General features: G+C 42.1%; 1 protein-coding gene across 2 annotated transcripts in view; it reads left to right on the top strand.

Moving 5' to 3' along the window:
• Positions 1-23,574, top strand: part of AOAH (acyloxyacyl hydrolase) — a 973,359-nt gene that overhangs the window by 641,946 nt on the left and 307,839 nt on the right. For both annotated transcript variants that reach the window (XM_086964832.1, XM_086964831.1), the window contains exon 12: positions 21,099-21,190. In XM_086964832.1, coding sequence (XP_086820958.1) covers positions 21,099-21,190 — 92 coding nt within the window. The remainder of the gene's footprint in view (positions 1-21,098; positions 21,191-23,574) is intronic.

The following is a 23,574-nucleotide window of genomic DNA, read 5'->3' as shown; positions in this document are numbered from 1 at the left end:
CATTTTCACACTACAGGTCCCACAATGCAATAGGGCGTTTCTGATGTGCAGGGACAGCATTACTGGGATTATCTAATGGCTAGCTCTGGGGGCATGGGCATTGTTAGGGGACGGGGTCGCAGTTGCATGGCTCTTACCTTGTGATTGTTGTGTGGGTCGGGAGGTGTCCAGTGACCCCCACGCAGGCTGCAGGGTTGGTGGTGTCCTCAACCAAGTCCTCCAGTGGTGTTTTGTTGGCAACTGTGGATTCTCCTCCTCCCGTGACCAGTCTCTCCCCCAGCCTATCTGCTATGCGTTCCTTTGCATGGCCTCTGAGGTCATACCACCTCTTCTTAAGGTCATCGATTGACCGCTGGGTAACTCCTACCGCGTTTACCTTCACCCTGATGTGCAGCCAAATGCGCCTTTTGTCAGCCTCTGGCACCTTCCTGGATATCTTCCCAAAAAGCTTATCATGGTCCTTGCTGACTCCTTCAATGAGGAGCTCCAGCTCCTGTTCAGAAAACTTTATTTTTCTTTTCTGGCCAGTTTCACTGGATCCTGCTGCTTCCTGGGACATTGTGGAATGAATGAATGTTCTGTTGTGGGGCTGCAGGGTGTGTCTCCTAGAGCTCAGGGCTGTGCCTCCTCCTCTCTCCAGCTCTGTGTTCAGAATGAGTAAGGGAACTGCCTGCTTCCTGGTTGTGATGTCATCATTGTGCTCAAAAAGCGACTTCCCGTTTTTGCGATCTCGCAATTTGCGAGATCGCCTTTTGCGATCTCGCAAATTGAGAAATCGCTATTTCTGGTTGTGAAAACAGCCGATTCTGCAAATTTTATGCGATTTTCTGTAATTCGCATTCGGCGATTGCGGCCGAATGCGAATCGCAATTTTTTCTCGCATATTTTGATGCATCCCATTTTGCGAATTCCAAATAGCGATTCGGTATTTTTCGCTATTTGAAATTCGCAGAATGGGTGCTTGATGCATCTGGGGGATAGTGAAAACCTTGTAGGTAGTTTGTCACAATATGGTGTACAAAAATATTATTTAAAATTAATATTGTATCCTAAATAACCTTTACGACAATATCATCCTCTTGAGGGTTGATTTTCTATTAACTCCAACGGGGCAATATTTTTGTAGATGACACATAGGACACTATGGGGGATATTCACAAGGACTCCGCTCCGATTTATCCCCACCCTAACGCAACAAATGTGAAGCTAGAATTAACGCCCCATTCACAAGCCGGTGCAAAACTGCAGACATCGCCTGTATTCCCGCGATAACTGCCCGAAAATGTATCTCCACGGTGGACACCACCAACTAACCCTAATGAGATGCAGAGTAGGCGTTCCAGTGCAAAAGCACATGAAAAAACCACAGCACCACTTTCACAACAAACTGCCAGATCTGCGAAGCGAAACAAAAACATGCGATAAGCCGCGGGAGTAGCAGGGAATTAACACCTGCCTACTGCTGGTGTTAAGCAGGACGACTACCTGCGGTGTGAAAGGGAGCCCAGCCAAGGGAGACACTTGAAGACCCACAGATGCCATGGAGATAATGATCATGCAGCTCCAATACCCATGAGGGCCACAACAACCCCCGCAACCACCCCCAGGCCCCCCATGGACCTCCCCCCGAGACATACAAATACTGTGCATGCCTCAAGAGCCACAACAAACCCACGATGACGCACAGTGACAAAATAAATACACACATGTGTGGCCAGAAGAACGAGAAACAGTCATACAGCAGGGAAGTAACAACCAAAAACTTTATTGAAACACAACACAAAACAGCAATGTGGAAGACTCTTGTCGGGTCCGCCAGGGACAGTCTCGACGACAGGGCCTGGAAGAGAAAGCATAAAATCAGGACGTGTGTCATGCGCACATCAAAGGATCGAGACACAGAGATACAGAGAAGGAAAGTGAGCCAGAGAGAGAAAGAGAGGAAAGGAAGGTAGAGAGAGAGAGAGATGGGAGAGAGAGAGAGAGAGAGAGAGAAAGAGAGAGAGAGGGAAGGAAGGGAGATAGAGTGAGTGAGAGAGAGAGAGACAGGAGAGAGAGAAACCGCCGCCCCTGCGCACACAGGCCCCACTGCTCACCTGCTGCCACCCGTGTGTCCATAAGTATGCACACCGCGTTACCGTGCAAGCTCCAGGCCCCTGTCATGCCACCATGGCATGGTCCACATCATGCGGGTCCGCCCGCGTCCCAGCAAGTCCTGAGTCATCAATGGCGGAGACCACATCAGTGCACACATCATCATCGCAGGCTGCACACCCGCTCAGCAATTACGGGTGCCACCAACACTGTGCAACACCAGTCAGTGCCACGTGGTGGTAGGCCTGTGTCGGCTACAAGGCCTTGGGTGCACTAACCCTGGGCTACGCCAGTTAGCGCCACGTGGTGGTAGGCCCGTGTCTGCAGCAAGGCCTCGGGTGCCACCAAACCTGTGCACAGCAAATCATGGGCCCTTTATGATTGATCACCGTGGAGCGTCCGTCATCCAGTCACCACCAGCAGAGGGAAATGTGATGTTGTCGGCCCCTTATATTAGCGGGGTCACATGGCCTGTGACGCCTGTGCCGGATGGGTGTGGTGTGTGTGCAGACCTGCCCTCAGGGAATGGCTGTGTGCTACATTGCCTATTGTGTCCCGGGTGCCGTGGACACTACAACTGGGACACACCCATTAGTCACTTCCTTGTCCGGACATGAACTGAACCACGCTCAGAGCCCCCGAGTCATTGTTGCAAGCCCTGCGCTAGTCGGGCGAATGCCAGGCCAGAACACTCAGCTGACGCTCCGAGGGGGGCCCACATAGCTACCTGTCACCAGTGTCACTGGTGTGCGGGTCACTAGTCTAGTTGTCAGCATGTCACGTCACATTTCCCTCTGACGGTGGTGACTGGATGACGGACGCTCCACGGTGGACACACCCACAATGACTCTGGGTCATGGGCCTGATCCACACACACGGTGACAACTAGACCAGTGACCCACACACCACCAGTGAGTATGCCTGTGACAGTTAGCTATGTGGGTGTGACCTGCTTGATTGTGCATGTGTGCCATTGTGGCCCACTCCACCCGTTCCCCCAGTAACTGGTGGTCACTCACCTTGTTTTGGTTGTGCCTTCTGGTTGGCTGTGAGTTTCTCCTTGGTCTTTCACTTGATGTCAATCCATCGCCTCTTGGCCTCATCCATTGACCTCCTGTGCTCTCCGACGGCATTCACCTTGTCCACGATGTTCCGCCATATCCCATTTTTTGTTTCCAATGACACGTTGGAGGTGACGAACAGTTGTTGATGGTGTTCCATCACCTCCGTGACTAGGATCCTGTCTTCCCACGGACTGTCTTCCTCTTCTTTTTGTCCTTGCCCTTCCCTGTCCCTCTAGGTCCCTGGCTGGTCGTCCGTGGTGCTCGTGGGGTTGCGCTCGTCCTCTGCGCCTGCTCCGGCTGCCTCCATGTTGCTTGGGTGTTGGTCAGTTTGTGTTTGGTGTGTTTCCTACTTTTATTTTGATTTTTCCAGCCTGCCATGTGTATATTGCAAGCCTGGCGCTGCTTATCAATGATTTCCTCATCGCGCTTTGGCCCATCGCATGTTTTTTCACGTTGGGGCTTGTGTTTTTATCGCCATTGAGGTGGTTGTCTTGCTTACATTGGCCGCGGTATCGGCAGACCACCGCCTTGTTGTGAATTTCACGTTGACATGGGGTTATTTTCCCGCGATAGGCTGCGATGTGTAAAGGTGCGTTAGCATTTTTTGGTGATGTTTAGCACATGTTCTTGTGAATATACCCCTCTATTTATGTCAGATGTTGTTGTGACAAAATTATTGTACCCCACATTTTTAATGTGGTGTTATTTACACTGGTATCCCCTGAGCTACATGGGTTCTATTGTGAAATCCTGTAGAAAGAATCAGGTATTGGTCATACATTATTGGAAGTGTCAGAATCAGTTGCAATGTACGCTAGCTAGAATGGTTTTGGAAACTAGGAATTAGAGCTAGACCTCTAACTTATGTGTTTGTAGCCACTTCTGGGGTCAGCTCACCAATTCCAGATCTTTGTAGGTAGAGGAAGTACTTACGGTCTGTTGCAGTATGCATTAGGTGCCTGGCAACTTTTATAGGTAGTTTAATGGCTTCCCATTGCATAGTTCAAAACCCTATTCCATACCATGCACCTTTCTTACTGTCTCCCCTGTTGGGTCCTTCATGTTAGTGGGGTTAAACCGGTAGTGCTCTGTGTGTCCCTTCTTTCACCATTCTACAGCATATGGCATGTGGCATCCTGAGTCGTGAGGATTTACTCAAACCTAAACCAAAGGTCCTACAACAAGATACCCGATCTGTATTCACATCAAAATACTCTACACATTCTCAACAAATCAAAGAGGTTATTCGCAAACACTGGTCACTCTTACAATCAGAAACTGACTTTAACCAAATCTTTGAAAGGCCACCTATCTTTGCGTACAAACGCACCAAAACCATACAACAACTCATCAAACAACCTTCAATTACCAGTGATACCATCTTTAAAGGAACCATTCCATGTCACAACTGCAGTCACTGCAATAGCATAATCTCTGGATCTACTATGTCACACCCTACCCAAGGTACCATCATCAACTTGCGGGTGAATGCAACATGCGATACGAACAATGTTATATACATGATCAAATGCCCGTGTGGCCTCCCGTATGTGGGTAAAACTGAACGTAAAATTAAGATCAGGTTAAACGAACATCGGAGCAACATCCGCACCAGAAATCTTAAATCCACTAACGCAGCACATTTCATCCAACATTCACACAACGCAAGTCAAATAAGATTCTTGATTTTGGAAATAATTGACAAACTACCACACAAGGACAATAACAAACAGTTATTGCAACGTGAACTGTACTGGATATACCGTCTTCGGTCGGTCCAACCGAAAGGACTTAATGACCGCTTGGAATTCAGTTGTCATTTATGATTATAAGATGTCTTGCTTTTTACTTGAGTACTTCTCAATCTGTTGACATTGTTCTCTCCATTTAGCTGTGACCTAGTTACTATTACGTTACTATCACGTTTACTTTTATAATTCACTTGTCACATCTTAACTTGTTTCTTGTTTTTCCTGGTGTTCACACTCCTTTTCATGCGTTGATAGCCACATTCCATCTGTGTTTTTTATACCTTTCTCTCACCTCTTATTTTCACATCTGTCACATATTTTAGTATGCCCCATCATTATTTATTTTTTCTAATTTAGGAGCACTGTTCCGTCGTTTCCCTTTTGTTTACATTCGTCACCATGGCGTGGGCACGTCCATTTTCTATGTTTACTTTCCCACATTTTCTTAACATCCGAACACGCATGCGTGGCGTCTTCCGGGTTCCCGTTCTGGAGTCGGGTTTTCGCCTACACACGGTTTTGTGCCGTCTCACCCCCATTGAGTCTTTTACTACTTTGCACACGCGGTAAGAGACTATCTTACGCTCCTATTTGATATTTTATTTCTTAGATGTTTGGGATTCTTTGGTTTTCCTATACTTTTGCACATTCTTGAATTAGTATTTCACAGGTTCTTTTAATACGTGAACGATTTTCTAGTATTTCAGATGAGTTTATTATTGCAATTTCTTCACTCTTTCAGGCTGGTACTTTCTGCTTTTCGGATATATATCTTTCACTATATTCTCACTCGTATTTTTTCACCTTTCGTCGACTACCACACATGGGATACTTTTTTATAATTTAAGGTACACTAGTTTCTAACTTTATAGTTCATGTACCTGTATTGCCGTGCTCCACCACATATTGTGATTACATTGCAGTTTCATTTCTATTGATTTTACAGACCCCCTGAGGAAGCGCACTGGTGTGTGAAATGCATTGGGGACTCTAAACCATGTGATCTTTCAACATGTTGTTTATTGATGACTAATTTTTGAAAATACCTCGTGATTATCCCATCATATGAATGAAATATGAAGATAAATGAATAAATAATGGAAACCATTGCAAACATAATGGAGTAAAATATATATTGCATTGCTTCAACTACCCTGGTACATAAACATTTAGCATATTGATGAACAAGAGTACTTCAGGTCATTCTTACGCTTCGTAAGATTTTCAGTACTATTGACTTCCAGTACCTCGGGATCCAGGAGGTGAACACCTGCAGTACCTACAAGAGTAATACCTATCTTAACTTTTGATTACCATATCTATAGTGGGAGTGCAGCGGTCCTCTCTTCTTTACTTATTCCCCACTGGCTCATACCGCTTTTTGCACCCACAACCATGTCCTATGCTGATATAGCAGGTTTAACCAGCAACAAAGCTGACACTTTCGAATTCAATACTAATGACACTGATAGGATCTATTCATTGATTCAGGAGCCGGAATACATCGCATCAAGTACAGGATCAATCCAAGCTAATGTACGCCAACTACTATTCACAGCTAAACGAGAGATCAACCAAAGGCTTCATGCCTCAACACTCATTAGATACCACCGTGTTCAACGCATTCCCAGAGGTCTGCGAATACCTCTAAAGTCAACATTGTGTAAAAATAATCCCCGCTTTACAGAAAAGTGGTTTGGCATACTAAATAAATGCTCTCTCGACCTGATTCTTCTGATTGTCGAAGAACTTTCCAAACTTTTAGAGGAGCTTGAAAACGAGGTCAAACAACTAAAACAGGAACTTAGACAAAAAATTACACCAGAGGAATTTTCAACCATTCTAGAGGACATTAACAGTAAACTAGATTCGTATATTAAAGAAATCAACGAAAGAAAACTCAGGAAATTCAAACGTGATACGGTTGATTATAAACTGGGAGAGGTGTATAATTGGGCCGAGATATACGCGGCCAGAAGACAAAACCGTAATCCAACTAATAGATCTACAGATGGGGAAACCTCATCTTCAGATGATTCCACACGCAGGACACCTCAACGTGGCAAACCGAGACAACAACCTTCAACCGATACTACAAGATCTGAACAACCAACCACTTCCAAAACGGCTACAGAATCAACTACTCTTGCTACTGCGGATTCTTTTTTAGAGGTAGGCCCCGAACCAATCGACGATCGAGGAGGTTCAAACACCAGAGACAACTTACTCCCACCGGCGAAATCGACCAGAAGTCACAGAATTTAGTTGTGAACATTTCTCAAAGTTCTCTGAACCATACCCAGGAACAAGTTTTACAAAAAGGCATGAATTTTGTTCTGACATACCAAACCAATGAACTGGAAATTTCAATTGCATTTTACAAATTTATGAGAACACTCCGGTTAAGACTTTTTTTGAGAACATTTGTGTTCCTTCTAACACCCAAGATAAAGACACCCTCATGGGTTTACGTCCGCCCAGTAATTTTATGGCCCCTACCAGCCACAAGGTTCTGGATGTATTTGAAAAAGCGGTACAACAAGACTTGCACTTACTGTTTGACATTCAGAAAAGTCACCGAAGTAATCTCACGATCCAAGAGAGACAAGCTATCCAACAACTAGCCAACAATCAAACATTGACCATATGTAAAGCTGACAAGGGCGGCGCCATTGTCGTTATGGACTCCACGTACTATTCAAAAGGTCTTCAAGAGCACCTACACAACACTGATCTATACATGTTGTTGAATTCAGATCCCACCTTGGTTTTCAAAGAGACACTACTCAAGATCATCAACCAAGCTGTATCTTCCAACACTATTACTGATAGAGACAAAAGATACCTCATTAAGGATTATCCACAGGTACCTTACATCTACCTAGTACCCAAAATCCACAAGAATTTGAGACAACCACCATTCAGACCTATCGTAAGCACTACCAATTTGATACATGCTCCTACAGGCGCCTACATAGACAAACACCTACAAGCAAGCGTTAAAGGCATGACTACTTTCATTCAGGACACCACCGATTTCTTAAACAAATTACAGCAAATTGTGATTCCCAGTGATCAACCCATTATTTTATGTACAATTGATGTTAACGCCTTGTACACCTCAATCCCGCACAACCTGGGATTAGAAACATTAGAGATGGCTCTAATACAAACTGACAAACCACTAGAACTTCAGGTGTTTATCATGGAACTCATGCAATTCATTCTGCAACACAGTTATTTTAAAACTCCTGACCATCAATACTACCAACAATTGTCCGGAGTAGCAATGGGCAACTGCTCTGCTCCGGCATACGCTAATCTTTTCATGTATGCATTTGAGCAACAGCATATACTACATAATGCACTTTGGCAACCTTTCATATGTGCATACTACAGATACATTGATGATATTTTCCTAGTTTGGCAAGGTACGGAGACCCAATTTCTTGTTGCAATCAATCATCTCAACACAGTGAACGAACGGATTCAATTTACCCACACCCTTAATAAAACTGAAATACCATTCCTTGATGTACTTATCAAACTTCATGATACTGAATTCAGAACCTCAATCTACACCAAAACTACGGATCGCAATAACTATTTACACCACCAAAGTTTTCACCAACCAAGCCTCAAGCGTCACCTACCATATTCCCACCTATTGAGAGCCAGGCGGATCGCGTCCACAGAGGACGCTTTCAGAACTAACAGTTTTAAAATAATGGAAAAATTTCACCACCGTGGATATCCCAAAAACACTACAGCTACTGCTGAAAATAGGGTTAACCTCCAGAGTCGTGAGGATTTACTCAAACCTAAACCAAAGGTCCTACAACAAGATACCCGATCTGTATTCACATCAAAATACTCTACACATTCTCGACAAATCAAAGAGGTTATTCGCAAACACTGGTCACTCTTACAATCAGAAACTGACTTTAACCAAATCTTTGAAAGACCACCTATCTTTGCGTACAAACGCACCAAAACCATACAACAACTCATCAAACAACCTTCAATTACCAGTGATACCATCTTTAAAGGAACCATTCCATGTCACAACTGCAGTCACTGCAATAGCATAATCTCTGGATCTACTATGTCACACCCTACCCAAGGTACCATCATCAACTTGCGGGTGAATGCAACATGCGGTACGAACAATGTTATATACATGATCAAATGCCCGTGTGGCCTCCCGTATGTGGGTAAAACTGAACGTAAAATTAAGATCAGGTTAAATGAACATCGGAGCAACATCCGCACCAGAAATCTTAAATCCAGTATCGCAGCACATTTCATCCAACATTCACACAACGCAAGCCAAATAAGATTCTTGATTTTGGAAATAATTGACAAACTACCACACAAGGACAATAACAAACAGTTATTGCAACGTGAACTGTACTGGATATACCGTCTTCGGTCGGTCCAACCGAAAGGACTTAATGACCGCTTGGAATTCAGTTGTCATTTATGATTATAAGATGTCTTGCTTTTTACTTGAGTACTTCTCAATCTGTTGACATTGTTCTCTCCATTTAGCTGTGACCTAGTTACTATTACGTTACTATCACGTTTACTTTTATAATTCACTTGTCACATCTTAACTTGTTTCTTGTTTTTCCTGGTGTTCACACTCCTTTTCATGCGTTGATAGCCACATTCCATCTGTGTTTTTTATACCTTTCTCTCACCTCTTATTTTCACATCTGTCACATATTTTAGTATGCCCCATCATTATTTATTTTTTCTAATTTAGGAGCACCGTTCCGTCGTTTCCCTTTTGTTTACATTCGTCACCATGGCGTGGGCACGTCCATTTTCTATGTTTACTTTCCCACATTTTCTTAACATCCGAACACGCATGCGTGGCGTCTTCCGGGTTCCCGTTCTGGAGTCGGGTTTTCGCCTACACACGGTTTCGTGCCGTCTCACCCCCATTGAGTCTTTTACTACTTTGCACACGCGGTAAGAGACTATCTTACGCTCCTATTTGATATTTTATTTCTTAGATGTTTGGGATTCTTTGGTTTTCCTATACTTTTGCACATTCTTAAATTAGTATTTCACAGGTTCTTTTAATACGTGAACGATTTGTAGTATTTCAGATGAGTTTATTATTGCAATTTCTTCACTCTTTCAGGCTGGTACTTTCTGCTTTTCGGATATATATCTTTCACTATATTCTCACTCGTATTTTTTCACCTTTCATCGACTACCACACATGGGATACTTTTTTATAATTTAAGGTACACTAGTTTCTAACTTTATAGTTCATGTACCTGTATTGCCGTGCTCCACCACATATTGTGATTACATTGCAGTTTCATTTATATTGATTTTACAGACCCCCTGAGGAAGCGCACTGGTGTGCGAAATGCATTGGGGACTCTAAACCATGTGATCTTTCAACATGTTGTTTATTGATGACTAATTTTTGAAAATACCTCGTGATTATCCCATCATATGAATGAAATATGAAGATAAATGAATAAATAATGGAAACCATTGCAAACATAATGGAGTAAAATATATATTGTATTGCTTCAACTACCCTGGTACATAAACATTTAGCATATTGATGCACAAGAGTACTTCAGGTCATTCTTACGCTTCGTAAGATTTTCAGTACTATTGGCATCCTGAGTTTTGACATCCTTATCCAGGTCAGTGTGCGGCTCATCATAGCATAATTCACCATGGAAGCCGGTGCTTGCTGTCTGAATGCTTATCTTTTGCATCCATGGCCTGTGTCTCACATTTTGTTTTTGTGCTTTATTTTTAGAGATTCTACTATGCAATCTATGCCTGCTGCCTATGTGCCCGCTCTGGGATGTAGAAGTAGACAGTTACAATCTGTGTGCTTTTCTCACTCTTCTTTCCTTTTCACTTCAGCCTCTCTACTTGTACTGCAAAGTGTTAAAATGTTGTAGTGCAGAAGGGACAAGGCACGTCCCTGGGTTATTTCATAGTTAATTGGTTGTGATGTTACACACCTCTAAGTCAACACTTGCATGAAAGTTCATATCCAATTCTATATTCCATTCTTCAGGCACATCATAAGCCACAGAATTTTACCGAGACTGAATTACCAATGCTGAAGCGCACGTCTAATTCAACAAACATGGTCCAGTGTTGCTACTTTTATTAGCTCAATAGTGGCTGATGACATTTCTGCTTATATGAGTATTTCAGATTGCTTTTGACACTCCATGCAAATAATTAGAAGTCTGCTTTAGTTCGTAACTTAGGTCTTAGCATAGTAAGCCAATCATAGAAGACAATAATAATTCATAGTATTAGGGAATCAAAAGGTGAAACAATAATTAAGATGGACTAACACATAATAAAGGTATTTGCCATGTTATTTTAGCCATTATATCCATCAGACATGGAGCCCATATATATCTAATAATAGAGGAAAGTTGAAAGGTTTTGGTTTACATATGATTAGGGTTGAACTCTAAACAGTTGTTTACATCTAAGGTTACATTATTTTGAAATTCTAGTGGGAGTATTTCTAGTATTAAACTATAGAGCTGCAAAAAAATATATGACTTTTACACAAACGTTGTTGCTTTTAGTCCCAAAATATAAATGTAATGCCACAGTTGTAGCTTGAAAAATCACCAACTATTTCTGTTAAAAGGTTAAATACCAACACGCCTGTATATTCTATAGACCGATGAGTTTCGTAAATATGAATTGTGCATGTTGAAATAAGGACGAATGATAGACCGTTGTTCTGAGCCAGAGTCTTTCTTCTCAGACTCGTAATGACCGGAGTAGAAATGATCATACAGAAGGCGCGATAGATAACCTCATCGTGTTGACAATGAAAAAACATTTGTCTCGATTAGTTAGACACTTCTATGTTTCTGTGCCCTTAGTAAAGCTTGTGCATTCACCCTCCAAAAAAGATCTCTTATGCTTAACTGCCCCCTGGGTATTCAGACATCCCTGAAATTCTACGCATTAAAAAGCCATGCTTCCATTGATGAATGAAACACTATCTATTTAACTGGTTAGTAATGTGTGAAAGAAATATTTATTTCTTGGTGCTGATAATGTATGCGTCACCTATCAGTAACATTATAGTAAACAATCAAATCCTCTGCTAGTAAATGTTCACAAAGGCTCTCGTTAAGGATTATTCTGTTTCTTCATTTCTGGTTTCCCTTAAAAGTTTGCCTTTTTTTCTAAAATAAGAGGTGATAGGAAATAATCAGAATTTTGGAATTGGATTTTCATTAAAAACGGCTTTATGCAAGTGATATTGTTTTACTATTTCCGAGTTGTGCCAATGTTTAGGTTTTCAGATGTTGGATTTCTTTACATTTTTAAAATGACTTGAGCTAAGAATAATAATTATACAAATATTTGATGAAATAGAACAGTAAAATATTGTTTCTTCGTACAGGGAGATGAACATTGTGTTGTTGTCATGTGACCCCAAGGTGACAGGGCTTTATTAAAAATGTCAGTAAAATGGGAAATTATTTATTGCTGATCATAGAAAATCTAATGTAAATTATAGAAATGCACACTTCAGAGATATACAAAAGAAATGCATATGATGATTATCCTTTTATTTTATTATACACTTACAAAAGGTTTCTGGTGAAAAAGTGCCACAGTGCTTAGTGCACAACCACCCAAAGAAAGTATGCTTAAATTCAGTTCACGGAACATCATTGCTGCACCATACGAGAAAAGCTATGCACAAGTGACAAATAAAAGGTCACACTACAAATGTGAATGTGAATGTTATTGGATGCACTATGTACTTGTCTAATTCAATAGAAAACTGAATGTAATTATGTGTGCTGTGTACTTATTTATTTAAACATTTGTAAAGCGCTACAAAGGCCCTTGGGCATCTCGGCGCTGATATCTGCTAAATTCAGCCCTAAGGAGGATCTACTTATTGGTCAAATAACCAAGTTTTGAGTTGTTTCCGAAAGGACCACAAAGAAGGACTGTTCTTTATGATTAGCGGCAAAGAGTTCCAGAGCTTGGGTGCGGAAACAAGAAATCTTCTGTCACCCCATGAGACCAGTCTGGTACGGGGTACTTCCAGCTGGAAGAGATCAGAGGACCGCAGGGATCTAGCGGGCCGGTAGGGGATGAGTTGTTGAGTCAGAAAGGCCGGTCCCTGGTTGTGCAGTGCCTTATAGACAATGCACAGAGCCTTAAACTTAGCTCTGTTCCTAATGGTAAGCCAATGCAACTCTCTGATGGTGCTCGAGACTGATTGGAATTTGGGGATGTTACCCAGCAGTCGGGCAGCGGCATTTTGAATAGTCTGCAGCTTGTTAAGGACTCTCTCTTGGGCATTCAAAAATAGAGCATTACAGTAGTCCAAGGTGGATAAGACCAAGGACGTGATCAAGGTCTTGCCAGCTGAGGTAGGGAGAAAAGGGAGGATTTTTTTGATGATTCGTAGTTTATAAAATGCGGAGGAGGCAATCTGATTTGCATGAGGAAGGAAAGTAAGCCTGTCATCAACCATAACCCCCAGGTTCCTTACCTTACTGACTGGAATAGGCGGTGAGCCCATGGACTGTGGCCACCAGCGAGAAGACCAATCAGGGGATAAGTGTCCAAAGATGACCACCTCGGACTTATCCGAGTTCAATTTGAGGCAGTTGGCGGCCATCCAACTTCCTATAGCCTGCATGCCCAGGTTGAAGTTGTCAGCCACTTTTTGTCCGTCATTTCTGATGGCCAAGACCAACTGGGTATCGTCAGCATAGGAAGTAAGGCTCATCCCATGAGCTCTGATGGTGTTAGCAAGGTCCGACACGTATATATTAAAGAGTGTCGGACTCAGGGATGAGCCTTGGGGGACTCCGCATGGCAGGGACAGGGTGGTAGATTGAAAAGGCCCTATGGTGACCACCTGAGTCCTTCCGGCAAGGAAGGATGCCAGTAGGGCCTTAGCCTTATGCTTAATCCCCAGATCTTCGACACGGTCGATCAAAATCGCATGATCGACCGTGTCAAATGCTGCTGAAAGGTCCAGCAATATCAAGACCGCAGTGCCACCCGCATCACGAATGATTCGGATATCCTCTGTGGCCTTGATCAGGGCTGTCTCTGTCCCATGATGTTGGCGAAAACCAAACTGAGAATCATCCAATAAATGATGGTGTTCTATAAAGGCTGACAGTTGGGCGTTTAAGGCCTTTTCGACAACTTTGGCCAAGATGGGCAAATTGGCAATCGGTCGATAGTTCTTGAGCTCAATCCTGTCTAAATTTGGTTTTTTCAGCAGTGGCTTCAGTAAAGTCTTTTTTAGGTCAGCGGGATAGACTCCTGTGATAATCACAGTATTACATATATTAGTGATTGCTGGATGCAAAACTTCCAAAACTGGTTGCAATACTTTAAAAGGGCATGGGTCAAGGGCAGAGCCTGATTTAATAGGTGCCAAAAAATCCCTGACCTGAGTAATAGAGACCTTCCTAAACTGAGATAAGGAAGGACCAGTTGTGGAGTGATTCACCTTCTCAGAAGGAATATCTACATGCGTTTTTTCGGAGCTAGCAAAGACCGCATAGATATCATTAACTTTGTCATAAAAGTAGTTGGCCAAAGCATCACAGAACAGTTGGGAGGAGGGGGGTTGGAGGTTAGGTAAACAACCAGCCAATTGTTTAGTTGTCTCAAACAATGCTTTATTTGAATTTTTAGAAAGTTCAATTTTTTCCGAGAAGTACTTCTTCTTGGCATCTAGGATCATATTTTTGTATATGATAACCGAGTGCTTATAAATTATTCTGGCCTCTTCAGAATAGTGCCTGCGCCAATTCCTCTCATTCTTCCGGCACAGCTGCTTCTGTGTCCTTAGTGTATCCGAGAACCATGGGGCAGATGGAGTTGATCTGTTTCGAGAACTTTGTTTTGTCTGGACCAGACGAGTGGCAGCAGATGCAACCCATTCATTATATTGGGTAGTAGCAAGATTAGAATCAAGTGATAAAATCGGGCTAGTTTTAATCAGAGCTGATTGTAAACTATAGCTGTCAATATTTTTCCAGTCCAAGAAGGTCTGACGGTTATTATCATTCTCCATAGCTGTTCCTGAGGCATGGCTGGTTAGAGTAGCCGTTATAACAAAGTGATCAGACCATATAATGGGGAAAATTGCAGAAACCCGAAGGTTGTCTAAATTGGAAAAAATACCATCCAGAATATGGGCACCTTCATGAGTTGGGGCTTTCACTAGTTGGGAAAGCCCGAATGTGGTTAGGCATGCCTGGAGGGCGATTGTGTCAATGTCTTCAGTTTTATCGAAGTGAAAATTGAAGTCGCCTAGTATGGTTAATGAACCATCCAAGGCGGATACTTCAAGAATGTGACTGATGTCAGAAATGAAAGCCGACCTTTGTCCTGGTGGACGGTAAAGAAGGATACCTTTAAAATTTATGGAGGGAGTGAGTTTGATAGAGAATTGAAGAGCCTCACAGGACAAAAGCGGTATCTCGTCAGTTCTGACCACGTATGTGTCCCGTGCAATTATGGCTATACCTCCCCCTCTCTGACGTTGTCTATCTAATCTATGGATTGAAAACCCATGGGGAACAGCAATAACCAAGTCCGGTTCCGAAGCATTATCCAACCAGGTCTCAGTTAAAAACAAAATGTCTAATTGTTTTTCTTCCATGAGCTCAGCTATCTCATGTCGATGTTTACCCAGTGAGCGGACATTAATGAGAGCCATAAGATAGTCACAAAGAGTCTTATTAGGTTTCCGGTGTACTGGTCTTGTTCCAGTGTCAATGGAAGAATTGCCTAATGGTTGAGGGTGGCGACCCACAGCAAATGTCACTGTCCACGTGGAAGTGACTATCCAGTGTGACTATATCCATATTCTTATTCCAATACTAACTTTAAGTGCATGGATCTCTCTGATCTTTCAACTATACCTCCAAAGTAGATGCCTTTAAATTCTACCTGCCCTTTTGATGAACCATATATTTCAAACAACTGGGTTGAAACGTTAACATTTTGCAAATGGCCATGAGCAAAAAGGATGTTTCGGACTAATTTGAGTATATATTTTGGTTCCTGTTATCCACATGTACTTTGCACTTTTCACTAAGCACTGTGTTGCATTTCCACCATAATTATTGCATTGTTTGTTTTTTTAAAATATAAGGATAATCAGCTTATGCAATTCCTTTGTGTATCTCTCAAGTGTGTTCTTCTATTATTCTACACTTGAATATCTTATTGTCAGCCTTAAATGAGTTCTCTTTTTGCTCTGCTGTGCTGATAATATCGAATTACCAAGTTCCTCTTATCCTTATGTTTGTCCTGTTTTTGTGGATACTAGGGGTTGATTTGAGTTAATTATGGTCACCTCTTTTTACAAATATGCAAAGGATGTAATTGTGTGGTGCCATCTTGACTTGTAACTGACTGATATGGCTAATTTGGTAAAGATATTGTGTAGATACAAGGACCCCATGCTACTGATATCGGTTTCCAGGGTAGGGAAAATACAGTTATTGAAGAAGAAATCCCTAAGCAACGATAGGTCTATGAAATATGTAAGACCTTTTTGTTGAGAAACATGATTTAAAGACCGGAGTCCGTCCAACATCAGTCATGATCTGTAACCGACCGACCTCCTGTCGTCAGTTACAGACCTGCAAGTAGGATGCAACCGAACTCTGTTTGGTTGCATGCCTTTACCTTTCAATGGGAAAGAGCACCTTAGGAGGCCCCTAGGCCACCGTTCGGCGCCCTCGCACCTATGGGGGCTCCGCTGGGGCCCCCAAAGCTGTTTCCCAATGCCTTTTTGTGCCGGAAATACCGGCACAAAAAGGCAGTGGGAAACTGCTATTGTACTCCCTCGGCCAGAAAGAGCCGGCCGGGGAGTACGGAAGGGTTTCCGGATGCCGGACAGGCTGTCGGAAGCCATCCGGAAAACCAGGTTGGATTCCTTTCCGACCGAGCCCATCAGAATAGCTCGGTTGGAAAGGATTCCGAACAGCAGATTCTGATGCAGGCATGTGGGCTCTGATAGTCAGAGCCCTTCCGGCCCTCATAGGAATCGTGCCCTAAGTGTACAATAATTATGGGTAAAAAATAATTTGGTTAAAATTGTTTTTAAAAACAATCATTATAGGTTCTATGGTACTTCTTGGTAAAACAATTATAAGACAATTACATCACAACATAATCACAAATACTAACAATAATAAATACATACAATGAACAAAGACATATAGCTTATACATATAATCCATACAAAAAGATTTATATAATAGATCAATAAATAATCCAATTTCAATATTATACAGGTGGGACAGATAAGAAATCAGAAGTACAATAAATCAAAAAGTACAAAGGGTGGCTTTACATTGGATGATTGATCTTCTACACCCGTTTCGGCGAGTAAGGCGCCTTCATCAGAAACGCCACAATGAATCATATACCAAGACCACAATTGATGGTGGTCCAAAAATTATATCAAACAAGATAGCATGAATATTTTAAATGATCTTATGGTTTGAGTTGAAAAGGCACTAGACTGGTCAAACTATGATCCAGGTAGCACCCCAACTTGCGATATTTACCCGAGAATAACCAGCAACTCTAATGATGATGGATCTGTATGTTGAAATGGAACATAAAATAATGATTGCCAATATTAGATGATTTCATAAATCCGCAACGAAGAGTTATGTATAATTCGAGTTTCCAAACCATGCCAGAATCAATCAATACTAGCAAGACTTCCGCTTGAACTTTTGTTGTCGACATTTTGAGTAGGCGAATCCCCAGTCCAGTATTGGTTGATTATGGCATGGTTTTCGGGCCTGATTCACAAAGGTAAACTTACACTTTTGTTGCAGGTTATTATTTTTTGGTATTCAGAAACTACGGCCCAGATTTACTAGCTTATCCCACAGCCCAAATGCTGCACTGAACTGCCTGAGAAAGAGAGAGCAGGAGAGTGCCATATTTACAGAAATATGGCACTCTCCTCCCCTCTCCCTAGAGCCAGTGCAGAAATGTGCCGCTGTTCGCTGCGGACACACCTTTGCACCATAGTGCAGGGGTGTCTCTGTGAGTCTAGCATAGGTTTTGTACTGGAAGGATACCCTTCAAGTACAAAATACTATGCATAGTCTAACTTTAAACCTTTTCCCACTTGGTATGTGTGTTGCACAGCGCAGCACACATGCAAAGTCGTAAAAGAAAGGAGTAATTAAAGCCTTTCTCCTTCATAGCGCCTATTTGAAATCGGCACAGTTTTGTAACACAAAACCATGTCTGTGTTTTTTACGTAAATAAGGTTTTACGTCAAAAACCTTGGGTGGTTGCATGGGAACACCCATGGAATGCACTCCTTGGCTCTAAGTAATGCAAAGCAGTGCTAAGAACTGCTTTGTGTTACTTTTCAAGTCATTTTCCTGCGCTAAACAGGTTTAGTGCTGGAAATTCAATAGGTAAAAAAAGATTTTGTGCATGGTGTATAAACATAGTAAATATACAGTTAAACTCTACTAATAATCATTTTACTGCTGCGGAGATTCAGCACTCAGGACGGAGAACTCTGCACATGAAAAGACAGGGCAAGCCTATCTTTATATGTGCAGAGTCTCCGTCATGAGTGTGGAGTCTCCGCAATTGTAAAATTACTAATAATAAAATTAAACTCATAGTTTGTGAATATCCCAAAAATTGTAAACTAACACAAAAGTGTTAGTTTAGCTTTGTGAATCAGTTCCCAATAGTTTAAGCTAAAGCTTAGGCACAAAAGGCAGTCAAAAATATATGAAGCAATAATAAAGGAAATAAAGAAGCATTTGTATTGTGAAGTATTGGACCGGCAGCTCTGGAACAAAAGTGCACTTCTTTTAGGTGGATGTGGACATGTGCTTGCTGTGGTGGGCGGCAGCTTCATGGTAGCTTCATGCTTAGGGCTCCCGGTTTTATTTTATTTAGTGTTTTAACATTCCCATCTGTATTTATCCATATTTATTTATTGGCCATCATATTGATATTTATCTATATTTATTTTGTGTTTTGAGAGTAAATGGAGTAGTAAAATAGTTTATTTCCACATTTATTTAACTCTTACATGTGCATTCATATGTAGATGATGTTGAGTTTTAGCAACTAAAGCAGCCACATTTAACAAAACCTTACACCCACAGGTACATATTAGCAATGCACTACAAATCTATGTTAACATATGTCTGTATTTAAGGAAATCTCATTCTGTTTTAACTCCCCATACTATCTATCTGCTCAGCTTTTGCCTGGAGTTCATTAAAAACAGCAGGGAGAGTCTTTCACAAGAGCACAATTTTCAGTATTTTTCCACTTTTAAAAATAAATGCAGACCGGAAACACATTGTTTTCGGTCTGTATTTTGCTGTAAAAATCTGTAAACACAGAAAACAGCGAGCCTTATTCATGCTGTATGGTGTAGTTGGTGGATGAAAAAGGTGTTTAACAGTTGAACAGGCCAATAGGCGATGAGAGCTATCCCATATTCCCTCTCTGTCTGTATGTAAATACTCGTGCATTTTTAGGTCTGGGATTAGCCAAGGCCTTTTGATTTTACTAAAATTGTATGTATAATATACTTACTTAAAGGGGCTCCCTCTCTTCAACCATCGGTCTGTTGTTGTCATTCACATTTTGCTTCTGCCCACCCCAGCATACAACATAAGGGAGTTGGTGAGCACACTTAAGTCACTGGCTAACTTCACTTTGAGTCACTGCATTATGCTCTCTCACAATGAGCACTTCCGCTCATATTTTTTCTTATTTCCTTCCTTCTTTCCTTGTTTTACTTCTTCGTTTTCTTTCTTTTTGTCTTTTTTTCATTCTTTTCCTTTCTTCTTTCTTTCATTGATTTTTGTTTCCTTCCTTCTGTTCTTGTTTTTTCTTCTTTCTTTCCTTTCCTTCTTATATTTATTGCCTTTTTCCTTACTTCTTTATTTCTTCTTTCTTTTTCTTTTTTCCTTCCTACTTTCTTTTCATCTTTCTATCTTCTTCCCTTTCCTTCCTTTCCCTTTTTTCCACCCTTCGTCTTTCTTTTTGCTCTCATTTTTTCTTTTCTTCTTTTTCCTCCTCCTTTCTTCAAGTTTTTCTTCTTTCTTTATTTCTTGCCTTCTCTCTTTTTTATTGCCTTTCCTCTTGCCATGTCATTAGCGATAAATATCGCTAACATGCAAAGCGGGCCGCAAACTGCTCGCTATCACCTAAAAGCTGTCGCTAACTGCTGTTAGCGACAGCTTGCTAATAGGGCGATAGAATTATCGCTGCTTAGCGGCCAAAAACAGCCACTAAAGTGGCAAAAATTCCCTATCGCCACCCTTGATAATATGCCCCCTAGTTTGCACGTTTGAAGTTCTTCATTAGCAAATTGATCTGCTATCGACATTTGATAAGCCCTCATGGAAAAGGCATCAATACCCCCTCTCTCCGTCAGGAGATCTCTTGAATGGTAGTGGGCATAGCATTATTATTCATTTGTAACTAGCATAGTAAGTTTCATACTGTCCAGCATCAGAGCATGTCGCCGTTTAGACGACCCATTGAGCCAATGTTATGTAAAGGAAAATGAGGTTATGATTACTTACAGTCAGCGTTGATGAGAAGTCCTCCTCTACAGCTAATAGCTGAAAGGGAAACAAAGTAAGTCAGTACGTTAAATTCAATTATGATTTTCATGCAGAAAGCCCAAACTAACCAAAGGTTTGTCAAAAATCCTATTGCTTGAATTCCTTTGCCAGCTTTCTATTGTAATTTTATTGGAAACTATTGAAAGAGTATGCAGCCAAGCCTTGAGCACAAATAGCAAGTGATATTATTAGTTGGCTTGGGCATCTGCTGTTGCGAAGAAGATGAAGAACAGAAAATGTTGTGGCATATGAAATATAAAACAATGAATAATCGTTAATCTCTTACTTCCTGTGGTAAGCAAAACCACAGTCTGTTTCCTTCAATGGAGAAAATCTTTTAAACTGGATCACCTTGAAGCCAGTGTTTACAAATGTATCAAACTGTAGGCATGTGGGCTTGGTCTATAGGTTGCCCATGCTGCTGCGAGATGTCTGTGATGGCTAACAAGGCAATATTTTCTACGTAACATGGCATTCATAGACATAATGCCACCTGATTGTTCCTTTTCATTCATTTCCAATAGAAAACATTTTCCAATCTCCCATTGGCAATAACTAATGAACTCAACTGGCCCCAGTTCTCGGCACACACTGGATTCCAGGACTCCACTATTGGGTAAGATTAAACAACTTGTTTTAATCTATTCTGGTTAAAAAAGGTCTGCTTGATGTTTCTATCTGTCCCTCATTTTCAAAGGCATTTTGTTCTATTACTGTACTTTTGTATGAAATACTTTAGACAGCCTGAAAGTGGTTTTAATCAAATTATTTGAAACAGTAGCTGCTTCTTTCCCTTTTCCTTTCCAGTTATGCAGAGGACCACAGAGAATTCCTTCCTTCATTTCAAATATACCTCGCACTTAGCATACTGTAAATTGCATTTAAATAAGTTTGGAAATTCCATTTGAAGCCCATCATTCAAAGATATTTTTTGCATTTACACCAAATTTTCATTTTTGTACCAAGATACTTACAGTGTTGTCTTCTGTTTCTAATGGCAAAACCCCACTTGAGGTCAGCTCAGTGTTTTCACCTAAGGCGGCTTCCCTATAATGTATTCCTCTAGACTGCGGAAGGGACTACAGAACAAGAGAATAATTCTGCATCTGCTAGCTAAGGCTTACGTGACAGAGCAATGCCATAGAGCTAGACGTTGGGTAAGCAAGACAACTCCATATGGCTTCTGATAACTTTTCGTGGATGAGAAAGGTGAGTGAAGTCGGATCACCACTTTCATCCTCTGGTGAAAATAGAAGTCCTGTCAAACACCCTCCAACACTGGTTGAAGGGTTCTGCTATTACTCATTACAATGCAAAATCTAGTTAAGGAGTGAGACTCGCCAGACGTCCCCTAAGCCACAGTCATCCAATCATTGGAGTCCCTGAGAAGAAAACGTACTAGAGTGGCCAAAACATTGACCGGATTCTTCCAGGTCACTACCCATGACTAAGCTCATGTCAACCCCCACAAAGACGGCAGCATTAGGGTATTGCGGGACTGGTGCAAGGGTTACAGTGTAAATTTCTCCCAGTGTTCATTGGGTGCATACATGGAGGTAAGCATGATGTGAAGGGTACCCACTTGTAGCCGGCTGGCAAGTAGTTGCCCCTTAATCACTGCTATCTTAGTCAAGACATCTCCCCAGAAACCTCTAGAGAGAAGGACGCCCCCCCCCTTCTTTGCAGGACCCAAGTACCAGCAATGACGTGGGAACCATTGAGATATCATTCTATGTTCATCTTTGGGGAGCAGGTTGGTCTCCTTTAGGAAACATGTGTCTCTGCTAGGTCGTTCCATATAAGACAAAAGTGCGGCCCACTTAGTCAGGTTGTTGAGTCTCGGCCATGGAGGCATGTCACTTTAACCTCCAGGAAAATGGGAAAGGATAAAGGGCAAGTACACACCCATTAGGATTAACCATGTAGGGTTGAATAGATAAAGCCTAACCCATGGAAGGACAACTCGATCCCTGGGTATTTGTGTAGGTGTAAGAAGGTAGTGAAATGTGAAGGAGTAAAAAAATAATGAGAAATCCCCAACAACATTAGAAACAAAATATGAGTCATCCCTCTGCCACCGCAGACCATAGCGGGAAGAGTGGATCTCTGGGAGGGTATGCATGTTTTTGCCACCAAGTGTAGGTAGTGTCAGTGGACTTTCCGGTTCCAGAAGCTAGACTGTCCAGGACAGTTTGGTGCTCTTGAGAATACTCTTTCGAGCTGGGGCAGGAGTGTTTCTTGTGTTTGCCAATCTTTTGCTATAGCGGCACATGCGTGGAGGAGCTCTAGGGAGAACCAGACATTGAACGTGCAGGAGGATCTCTGGGCAGATCTAGGATGTGGACATCCTCCCCAGCGTGTTAGGTTGATACAGTTGGCCCTCACAGTACAAAAACAGCCTAAGGGGTGACCCCATCCGTAGGACACCTCTTTGGAACACAGAATCTCAGTGACCTGTTTAAAGTCCCTGTGGCGCTGGAGGGTGAGCGACGAGATGTCTTGGAAGATCCCAATCTGATGCCTGTAGAAGTGGACAGGGTGGGATGCCCTGGCTTTCTTGATGATGTATTCTTTGGTCTAGAAATCATGTACACATGCCAGGATGTCTGGTGACTTGGTTCTGGGGCCTCCAGGGCAGCTGACTCGATGTGACCTGTCCAACTGCAGTGCAGCATCCCTGGCCCAACCTGGTACAGAGCGAAACAGTGCGTGGAAGTAGCACTGGATACTAGAGCCCTTTGAACTCACAGGTACACCCCTGAGCCGGATGTTATTACTTCAGAATTCATTCTCAAAATCTTCCGCCTGACACTCATTGTGTTGCTTGTGGAGATGCATAACCTTCTGTCGCAGCATCTCCCCCTCCTCACCTCTTGCCAGTTTGTTGTCTTCCAAGGAGGACACTTGTGCACCCACTGAATTTAAGTCCGGTCTCACTTCATGCAGATCTTGCAAGAGGTCTCTCTTGAGGACCTGGATTTCTGCCTTGAGGGAGTTGAA

This window comes from Lissotriton vulgaris, chromosome 4_1, assembly GCF_964263255.1.
Source record: "Lissotriton vulgaris chromosome 4_1, aLisVul1.2, whole genome shotgun sequence".
In the NCBI taxonomy this organism is placed as follows: domain Eukaryota; kingdom Metazoa; phylum Chordata; class Amphibia; order Caudata; family Salamandridae; genus Lissotriton; species Lissotriton vulgaris.
This window is presented reverse-complemented; position numbering and strand designations above follow the sequence as displayed.